Raw genomic sequence first — 11047 nt, 5'->3', positions numbered from 1 at the left:
AATTAATAAATAATCGCAGGGCGTACCCGCCAGTTGCCCGAAGTCAGCTGGGATAGGCTCCAGCATACCCACGACCCTAATGAGGAGAAGCGGTATAGAAGATGGATGGATGGATAATCGCTGTTTGGTGGTAGACTATGGTCTATTATTAGTCAAAACATTAAAATACAAGTGGTATGTAGAATTCTGGCCACTAGGCGGCAGTGATGACACAAAACATTGAGACATTCGCTTACATTACATTACCTTAACACTGGATGACGTCAGCCATGGCATGTACCACATGATAGAGTGGAAAAACGTTCTCCTCGCTTCTCAAGTTTAGAAGGAAAAAATTCGAGGTTAACTGGTTCGTGGCCGTCTTGAGTCCCTGCAGCATAAGAGTTGTGCAATGTGTCGTAAACAATGAATAAAAGGGGTGTGAATGTGACTATAAGGTTATTTCATGTCAATAATGTTAAAAATCGTATTTAGAAAGGCATAAACAGGTTTTCTATGCTACAAAAAACTACAAAAGTATTTCATTTATTGACTCCTATATTGTGGAAATACCAATGAACTAAATGCATATAAACGATGAATGAAAGGGATAAATGAACTTTCAAGGTTACGTTTACCCTCATTGAAGACGTGACTGTTCCCAAAGACGATGTGGCAGCGAGATCAACCACCACAACAACCTTCCACCTCTTCGAGAATCACGTCTTCAAGTTTGCGTACATTTTCTAGTTAGCCCGTAAGTCACTGAGCATGTGCCTAATGGTGCTAAACTTTGAGGATATGTGTATTGCATGTTTGCTAGCATGTCTTACAGAGCATTTTCAACACAGCCCATGGGGGTGCCACGCATGCATGTGCTGTCCTGTGTCTGTGCGGGGAAAAAAGGATGCTGGAGGACCCAGTAGATGAGAATAGATGTCCCAAGTTGATGCAAGTCTTGTTTCTTTGTGAGCTGCTTCATCATGTTGCACCCCCCCACCTCCCCTCATCCTCCTCTGCTCTTCCTCTCGATTCATCTCAGCGTTGGTCTTCCTGTGACGACTCACTGCCAGTATTTTTAGTGTGTGTGAGTAGGCGTCGCCGGGCCCTTATACATTTTCATGGGTTTGTTTAGCGTGTAGGCTGACACGCCGCGCTCCCTGCCGCCATCGCAAACACTTTAAGAACACGAGTGTGCACGCCAACACACACGCACACACACACGCACGTGCACGCATGTTGTTAAGTGTGTAGGCTGGCTACTGGTTAATGAGGATGTTTGCAGTCTCAAGACGAGCCAACAGCCTACAGCTGCTCTGGCAACGCCTCGCCATCCTCCATCTTGCTCTGTGACGCCGCCGGGCCCCTTGCATCTTCATCATCATCATCCAGGAAATTAATTATCCTCATTTATCTGCTTCATCTCACAGGCCTACATACAGCCAAACATGTGTGCATGTGTGACATGCGCGCCCGCCTACTTTCTATTAAGCAAGTGTGTGTAGGTGTGTGTGTGTGTGTGTGTGTGTGTGTGTGTGGTTACCTCGTTTAGTGGAACGCAAGCAGATGGACCATGTCAGCATGGATTGCACCTCCTCTAACACACACACACACAATGTACATATGAGGTATGTGGGATACAAATACGTGGATAAACACACATCCAGCTGCACCATCATGAACACATACACAGACACAATGAGGGTGTGTTATGAAAGTACACACACACAACACTTTTACTGCTGATTCCCGAAATACATCTGAGTCATGATAGATCTCATAAATACTGTACGGTGTGTCCTGGTACGGCTAGACGGACAAATACTGTAGTTGTTCAAGTCAGCACGCTTGCTAACGTTTCTAGGATACACGCATTGCGACAGCAAGCCGTTGGGACTGGTCAATCTCACCTACCCATCCTGTGTTGTTGACCAAAAGTCACCTCAATAGGGGGACTGTTGGAATGGAATATTTTCCCTCTGCTATGAACAAGACATGTAGAAGGCGTGTTGACAGCAGAAACATGACGATCACAAAGCCATCTTGGCCGATACAAACACTCTGTTCTCATAGCTATCTTACACACACACACACACACCCACACACCCACACACACACACAAAGTCACCATTCTAATCTCTGTCTGGGAGCGATTAGCTGTCCAAACTGAGACCGACTGGAGCCAGTTGAAATTCAACATCCCAAACAACTAAAAAAGGAAGTTTACACCCACTGTACCGTCTCTCTGACAGATCAGGGTTCCTGTTCAGAGACCGACTGGACTTAGTTAAACCTTCGTTGGCAGCTAATCGCCCTGATATTATATATAACTGTCCTAGACTCATTTCACTGCTGTTAGAACAAACAAATCTGGGGGGTACTTTCAACCTATAAAAAGGGCCGGCCCCATAATTTCCTAGAACAGCCATCACCAAATGGCAGATCTCAGTCCGGATCCGGATCCAGTGATGGCCCTTCACGCACGTGAGTAATTAAGGTGAATGGGAAATATAATATATACCGTAATCATGCTCGCTGACCGATCTGAGTACGACAAATTCATGTTTCTTTGCGTTATCTGTATGTTCCCTAGTGTACTTCCCAGTATGTCCTCAAGTGTACCTCACATATGTCTCCCATCAGGTTTTATAATTGACTTCCCAGAATGTTTTCCTACATTATTCTTCTTGGTTTAGTTCTCTAGTATGGTTCCCAAAATCATTTTTGTTGTTTGGTTCCCAATATGTTTCCCAGCATGGTTCCTGACATTTTCCTAGTTTAGTTCCCAACATGGCTTCCAACATACAGCATCTATGAGTGACTCTTGTAGGAAACATTTCTAGTTCAGTTCCCAGTGTTCTTCGCAACATCTCTGAGTGAGGATTGCAGGATGTTCCCCAGTTTAGCTCCCAGCATGTTTCCTAAACATCGGTCCTAGTTTAGTTCTCAATGTGCTTCCCAACATTCTCCTAGCTTAGTCCCATAGCTTCCCAACATGGTTCCTAACCAATGTTCCCTCTAAGCTGCGTGGCTGTGCAGTGGTGCACTGCTCCGGCATTCTCAGCGCACAGCAAATGTATGCGGTGCACAAAATAAAATCAACTATAAATAAAATAAACACATTTATTCAGGATATTTTGCAATGCAACTCTGAGTGACGGGCGACAACAAGCAGAAATAACATCCAACACAATGACGAACACTGTCCAGCCAATGATAAGATTTATGTTTACTTACGCAGCCAATCGATGCATTAACCGCGCGTTACATAGTGTATGCCGCTGTTTTCCAGGTTAGCGCATAGCTAATGGCGTTAAGAGACCTGCAGGCTGCTTGCTAACTCGTGTTGTGGCGAAACAAACACACACCACCACATCTACACACCAAGCCAAAGCGGTTCTTTTAAGGTGGACTGGAAGACGTGAACCTGGGTCAAATTTTTTTCTTTTTCAAATGAGAAAGGGCTGCTCTGAAAAACTCGGTGCAAAGCTAACATAGCAAGTGTGTAGCTTAACCCTCCATGTTGTACTAGCGTGCTTTTATTTTGATGGCCGGATTTACAGGAAGTTTTACGTCGAGTTTTCCTGAGTGTTGCCGAAGAGGCCGGAGATGGGTGTTTTTTTTTCGTTTTTTAATTTTTTTGGCATCAATTTCCAGGATGAAACAGTGCCACAGCAGGCTGTTGCAAAACAGAAAGGATTGACAAAATAAATGGTAAACAAGAAAAAACATGGAAAATGAAATGATAAACTAGGTGTTTCCGGCAAGATTCACATCATTTATTGGATGAGACAGTTATACGGCTTGTTTTGTCTGAGGCTGACATTAAAAAACAAACAAACCCGCTACATTGTGAAATACGCCTTGCGTTCTCTTGAACCCACCCATATAGAAAATACCACAGAATGGAGGCTGGACTACCTCAAGTTCTCAGGTTTTGGACGGGTGTGATACTACACCTGTGCACATCTGATGCCGCTGTTCCTAACATTTTCCTAGTTTAGTTCCCAAACTTCCCAACATTTTCTTTGTTCAGTTGCTAATATGTTTCCCAACATTGGTCCTAAGTGAGTTCCCAGTATTTTTCTCAACATTTGTCGTGATCTAGTTACTCTTTCCAAACGAGGTTTCCAACATCTGAAAGAGTGTAATTTCCAGTGTGCTCCCCAGTTTAGCCCCCGGTATGTTTCCCAGAAAAGGTTCCCACCATTAGTCCTGCTTTAGTTCCTAGTATTTTTCCCCAGCACGTCTTGGTTTAGTTACTCTTTCCAAACGAGTTTTTCAACATCTGGAAGAGTGTAATTTCCTGTGTGAGCCCCAGTTTACATGTTTCCTTTATGTTTCCTAACATGGTCCCTAGCATATTTCCGAGTTGAGTTCCTCTTTCCTAACATGGTCCCCAACATCTTCAGTAGTGTACTTTCCTTTCCAGCACGTTCCTCAGTGTATCTATCTTGGGTATGTTTCCCCACATTGGTCCAGGCATTGTGTCAACTCCAGTACATCTCTGAGTGTCGTCCCCATGAAGTAGTTACCTGCGTGTTGCCTTCATGGTTGCCAGGTAGCAGGAGGTTGGTGCGGCATCATGTGTTCCAAACAGGATGACCTACAAAGAGCCTCAGTGATAAAAGTAGTGAACATGACAGAAGATGATACAGTCGGAGTATTTGTGGACGACCTCTTTGAAATACTTCCACAGCACACAAAGTCCAATGAAAGAGGCGGAAGAGTAGAAAAATGTAACCTTTACTTATTTACACATTGTACAGAGGTACTGAGTGACAAGTTTTATGTACAACACAACTAGTAGCTTAGAAACCCCTGAACTTATACACAAGTGAGCACACAGCACAGACCCAAAGAAAAACACACCAATGCGCACACACGCACACACACACACCACCCACCACCACCCACCACCACACCGCTCGTGGACGTTTGGGGCCCGACATACCGTGCCCACTCGGAAACGTCATTTCCCTCATTGCACCGTCCTGCGGGGGAGGGGTTCCAGCTCCAGTCCAGCATCAGTGTGTGTTTCTGTGTGTCTGTGTGTGTGCGGCGTTGGTGTGTGCGACACGGTCACGTGACCCTTCGGGGAGGCGCTGCAGCAAAAAGAGAAACCACCAGAAGCACGAGCACGGTCATGCAAGTTTTAAAAAACTGTAAAAATCTCCAGTGATGATACAAAACTCATGCACACAACACACACGCACACACTACTCTGGTTGTGTGTGCGTGTGTGTGTGTGTTACATGAGATGGGTCAAAAGTTTTGAGTGGGATAAAGGGAAGGGAGAACAGAAAAATACAAGCACGCACACACACACTCTTCATCCATTGTCTTATATAAATGCCTGCTCAGTGTAAAACACACACACACACGCACGCACCTACACACACACGCACGCACTTGCACACAGAGGGAGGTAAAACAGCACAGACTCGTAGTGAAAGACAAGTCGGTGGGCGTACTCGGAACCGCTTAAACCGGACTCCTCATTGATGCCGAAAAGGCCGCCCGACGACGCAGATCTACTTTACCACATCACAGCGGGGGCTGGGGGGTGGAATAAAAATCTTAAAATCCAAATTAAAAACAAAAAAAAGTCACAGAAGAATCAAAAACATGCCAGTTTGCTGTTTTTTTTCTATCATCTGAAAAATAACAAGCTGTTTACCTAATGAAGACGCCACTTGGTACCATTCTAATCCAACTCATCAAACCAAATATTTGGAAGAAAAACTAAATAACAAACAAAAAAGTCTCTGTACATAAATAGAAATATTGCAACCTGATATTGTGCATATAACTCAAACCGGCTCAGCGCTCCGATTCTGTGCAGCCACTTCGTAAGATAAGATGAAATACCGCGCACCCTCGGGTGGGACACAGCTTGTAAATTCTCAATGCGACACCCGTGACCCCTCAGTGCGCCATCAAAATGAATGTTGTGCGTTGATCCATACCTGTCCACCCTCCCGTTTCACTTGGGAAAAGTACCCTATTTTTCTCTTCGTGTTTTGTTTTTACGTAGTTTCTGGTATTTTTCCCTGCCTGAGCAGCGCTGCTTCCAGTCTGCCTGGCAACATCGGCATAACACATCCTGTACCGTAGGCCTTCAAGATAAAAGCACACCAGTAAAATAACATGGTTGCACCACAGTAGGCGGTCGGGTCTTTACACCAGATCTCCCCCCCCACCCCAAAACCTGGATCATTTTTCCTGGGATGCTGTTGAAAATTCTGATGGAAAGACCAGAAATTTCCTTATTTTTCCAAAAATCTCCCTTATTGCCAAATGCAAATGTTGACAGGCATGCGTTGATCTTCTGGAACCCAGTCGCCATCCAAAGTAAACAATGTGCACGACTGACCTTCAATCCACCGCTAATCTACTCTAACATGACAGCATGAAGCCGCTAAAGGAAGAGGAAGTGGGTGGGGCTAGGAATAAGATCCAATATCTATGACACTGTACTCGTTATCTAACACTCGTGACCTCACAAGGCGCTGGAACCAAAGAAGAGAAAGAATCAAAAGAGAAGACATCAAATCATCCAGTGAATTCTGAGTATAAAAAAAGTGTTTTTTTGGTTTGTGTTTGGTGGCAAGTTATAAAATGTACAAAGTGCACAAAGAGCATCAACACACACACACACACACACACACACCCACACACACTGTAAGGGACCATCCTCCACTGCTGTGCATGTGTGTGTGTGTGTGTGCGTGCGCATATGACCCTGCATCAGTGTGTGAGCGTAGGTCAAGGCCTAGGAAGCATGCAGTGTGTGACCTGAAGGCTAGGAGCTAAGAGAGGAAGGAAGCTAGGATGCTAAATTATGTGTGTGTGTGTGTGTGTGTGTGTGTGTGTGTGTGTCCTCCTTGGAACACTCAGAACGCACACTCTCATCCTGAGAGGATTTCATTGGCGGCCACTTAGGGACCACCCCCCCTTTTTTGGAATGTTCAATTGGCTGACATCAACATTATCAAACAGTCTATCCCTGTGTGTGTACACAGTGTGTGTGTGTGTGTGCGTGTGTTGGGATGTGGAGACTCTGCCAACCAGGCTGCCACATGGAGTCTGCCCGCAGGTTCGAGTCCTGCGTGGCTCCGTGTGTGCTCAGAGAAGACACATGTTGGCTGCAGAGGGTTGAAGGTGCACACACAGCAAAAAAAAGTGCAGGGCTGGGCGGCTCCCCGTGACTCAGAGAAGCTGGGGGGGGGGATTCGTTCAAACACCCCGCCTTCTTGGAGATGCGCGTGTCAGTGACAGGAAGTGCGAGTCTCACACATCAGACTCGATACTAGGCATGCGCCGGTAGAGGCGGGGTCTGTTCCCGCCGGCGCTGGAAGCTCGCGGCGCCGTCACATAGCTCATGGGCTGGGCGGCGGCGGGCGGGACCATGTAGGCCACCACCGGGGGCTCATGTTGAGGGTAGAAGACCTGCGGGTCAACATGGTGCTGGTTGGCGTGGTGGGTGCCGTGGTTGCCGAGGGTGAACGACAGCGGCATGCGCTGCTTGTAGAGCTCATGGGCGGAGCTTCTCTGCGACATGCGCGGGGCGCTCTGGGAGGCGGGCTCACGCTGCGCCGTGCCCGGAGCCGACTGCAGGAAGGGATTGTGGGAGGGGCGATCGGGGAAGAGGCTCTTGGAGCGGCGGGGGAGGGGCATGGGGGCATCCAAACTGTGATGGTGGGAGGGGGATGGTGAGGGTGGACTGCGGCCGCTGAACGGGCGGTCAGAGCGCATGGTGAGGACGTTAGCATATGCCCCCTCGTCTAGGGTCAGCTCCCGCTCCCTGTCAGGTAGGCTCAGGCCGCGCAGGTGGGGCTGCCGCTCAGGAACGCCGTCGGGAACCACGTTCTCGTAGGAGTGCTGGCGACTCAGCTGCAGGTGCTGCGCTGATGAGGAGGCGGGAAGGGCGGACGGTGATGACGGCGTGGGCTCAAAGTGGCTGACCAGGTCGTCCCCCTCGCCCACCAGGCCCAGCTGGCTCTGGGGCAGGAAGTGGGCGAACATGTCGGCGCCGTGCGAGTAGTGCAGGTGGTCCTCGCTGATGTCATACAGGTTGCCCAGGTGGGCGCAGGCGTCGCAGCGGGCCTGCGGGGGGCGCACTGTGTAGAGGCCCGAGTAGCCGCTCAGCTTGGTCAGGCATGAGCGGCAGTGGCCTGGGCGGGTGCCCTGCGAGCTCACCCCCGAGCCCTGGGCGTCGAAGGAACCGCCGGACTTGTCCTTTACACTGACAGGAGAGAGTGAAAATAAAAGTTCACACTTGGTAGCGCATGCGCTGAAATACTCCAAAGCTAAAAGATTTCAACCCCTGACAAATCCTGCTCCTGTTTTGAAAGACACTACACAAACTACGGGCCTGGAGTCGAGCATCACTGATTGCAACTTAGGAGATGAATTAACGGTGGCACATGTTCGTGATAATCAGAGATGCTCCAATCGATTGCCCACCCATCAAAATCGGACGATTTACGTGAAAAAGCATGTGATCGGCATAAATGCCTTCCAACTCCGATCGCGAAAGCCGATCACCTGTGGCTCGTACAATTGCAGCATGCAGCCTGTAGCGAGCGTCTCTCGCCCGCTTCAAACTGCGCAGGTGTGCCAAACCCAAAACAATCATGTCTGCCGTGTTCTACTTGCCTGTCGTTTGTGATATAAATTTTGCATCCTGACAAACATGCCACGAAAAATATCTCACCGGAGTAGCACGTTAAAAAGCTTTATTTTAATATGGCATTTGAAGTGATCATCAATCACACAGCAGCTAAAGTAGCCAAAACGCCGGACACTCGCGTACCAGTCAGAAGGCTAAAGCGAATAACCCCCAAAATAATTGAATTCATCGGACGAGATGACCACCCTTCGTCAGTGGTGGAAGACAACGGGTTCGCTGGCCGCTCTCTCACTTGGACCCCACCTAAGTGCTACTGGAAGTCCTGCTAGACCTCCACCAGTGTACGCGATCTCACATCCAAAGTGTCCTAAAAGAAGGCGTCTTATCCTCGGTAAGTTTCACCAGTCACACATGTTCTCTTGAAAAAGTATGTTTTTGTCTAAATGAAGGTGATTTTATGGTTCCTTTTTTCATATCAGAAAAAAAAAAAAAGTAAATGTAAAAATGTACACTTATGTGATCGGTATCGACCGATTTCACTCATGGATGATCAGTACTGGAATGTGATCAGAGCAACCCTTGCGATAACGTTACCTGCTATGCGTGTAGGTGCTGTACTTTTTGTCCTTCATGGAGTGCAGGTCGGCCTCGGCGCTGTGACTGTGGTGCAGCAAGGTGGCGCTCAGCTGCAGGATGGGCGTGTCCGCTTTGTGCGAGTATGTGCTGTCTGGGGGGAACAGGTCGGGCGGGTACGTGTGGTCGTCACTGCCCCCTTGGCTCTCTCGCTGGTATGGGGGAGCGGACTGGAGGCTGGCCTGGTCCGAGTCTATGGAGTAAATCTTGGATCCTCCTCCTCCGCCTCCCCTCTTCCTCAGCTGATTGATGGGCTTGAACCCACCCCTCGCCGCCATGGAGTCTGAGTCTTTGTGCGACGGCGGTCGGCTGGAGCACTCCGAGATGTCAGAGTGCGGAGGCTCTTCGGGAAGGTAGCGCTGGCTCTTCATGGCCGGAGGTCCAGGTGCCGCTGTCGGGCTCGGGCCAGGTCCCGGCGCCACCACGGAAGGTTGGGTCTTCAGTGTTTCCACGCTTTTCTTCCAAAGGGCGCGAGGTTTCGATGGTGGACAGGCAGGCCCGGCGAGGCGGGTCTTTCCGTTGTCGTTGGTGATTGACAGCTGGGGCTTGCTGGGGCTGGTCTGGTGGGCGGGGCCTTTAGCCTGGGCGGGAAAGGGTGCCGCGTTGTTCAGGAGGTTTTTGTGGCGGCCGGACATTGACAGGAAACCCTGTGGACCGGTGGCGTTGCTATAGAGACCAGGACCCTTTTGAGGCAGATGCAGCGAGTTACCTAGGAGACGAGAAGAGAGGCACCTCAGGCAGCAGATAGCAAAGATGTTTGCATGGATCCACTTTGCTGATACTTTATCACCCTGCCTCTGTGTGTGTGTGCCATCTAATGTCTTTCTAACCAGGAGGCAGTGTGATTGATGAGCACATGCCCTGATGCGGTGTATGCAGTGTATAAAAAAAAGGTATAACTTCGGGAGGCTCCATTGAAGTTCCACAAAGCAGTACAGTCGTTTTGTTTTCATTCTTTTTTTCATGAGAGATGTAAGTTTGATCTTTTGGTTTTTCTTCAGCGAATATGCTAACAAGGTTGTTTAAATGTAATGTGAGCACTGTAGCTCACAAAGCCATGCTAGTTGCTAATGTTTGACTTTGTTGGTTATGGGGATTTGTAAGATAAACTTTCGAGGTGTATAGTTCCTAAAATGTCGTCAGGATTTCACATGGTGCGACCTCAGCGGTTCCAGCTGTGTAGAAGCAAACATCTCAGGTGGAATCTCCTTGTCATGCCAGTAACGTTGGAAGCCATCAGGACCTTCAAGAGAGAACTTTCTTCCACCTTTCAATGTCCCATGTTTGGTGCTCTCCTGGAAATTCCAGGAGGAGACGAGGCCTTGAAGAGCTTTTTTCTTCTTAGAAGCTCTGGCAGATGGTGTCTGATAGTCATTGGACTGCACCGGTAACAGCCTTCATTTGGGCCGAGGACGGTCCCGTTTCTTGACAGCTAATGGGATCCTCTGGTGACATTTTTTTGGGTCTACCACTTGACTTTTTTATTCCATGAGCCTCACAATGTTTGTAGAAATTTGAAATGTCTTACTGCGTCCAACCTCAGCAGCAATGGCGCACAACGTGATTCCTTGCTTATGTAGCTCAACAATCCCACCTTGTTCAAAGAGATCAAGAGATCATGACAGTGTGAATACCTGACACTAAATCACATCCAATCCAAGATTTTGCCTTTTGAAGGCTGTGCTTGTCAACTTTTGATCAGCTGATCAGCCTGTTTCACTAAGCAATTCAAAAATGTTTTGTCTCAATCTCATTTCTTTTTGCATCTTAAAGCAATTTTTCAACTGCTCTTATGATTTC

The 11047-nt window shown here is 48.1% G+C and overlaps 1 protein-coding gene across 5 annotated transcripts in view; it reads right to left on the bottom strand.

Moving 5' to 3' along the window:
• Positions 1-317: 317 nt before the first annotated feature.
• The window catches only part of grin2ab (glutamate receptor, ionotropic, N-methyl D-aspartate 2A, b), a 225499-nt gene continuing 214769 nt past the window's right edge, over positions 318-11047 (bottom strand). For 2 of the 5 annotated variants that reach the window (XR_008570670.1, XR_008570669.1), the window contains exons 18-21: positions 9209-9956; positions 4515-8227; positions 1523-1576; positions 318-370 (exon numbers count right to left, since the gene is read on the bottom strand). Coding sequence is in view for 1 of the 5 variants with exons in the window: in XM_054778990.1 (XP_054634965.1) it covers positions 7273-8227; positions 9209-9956 (1703 nt within the window). In the remaining 4 variants the exon portion in view is untranslated. Of the gene's footprint in view, positions 371-1522; positions 1577-2084; positions 8228-9208; positions 9957-11047 lie in introns of those variants that run through there. The other 3 variants (XR_008570668.1, XR_008570667.1, XM_054778990.1) reach the window with 2 other exon arrangements.

This window comes from Dunckerocampus dactyliophorus, chromosome 6 (assembly GCF_027744805.1).
Source record: "Dunckerocampus dactyliophorus isolate RoL2022-P2 chromosome 6, RoL_Ddac_1.1, whole genome shotgun sequence".
In the NCBI taxonomy this organism is placed as follows: domain Eukaryota; kingdom Metazoa; phylum Chordata; class Actinopteri; order Syngnathiformes; family Syngnathidae; genus Dunckerocampus; species Dunckerocampus dactyliophorus.
Note: the sequence above shows the minus strand (reverse complement) of the source record. Positions and strands in the feature narration are given on the sequence as shown.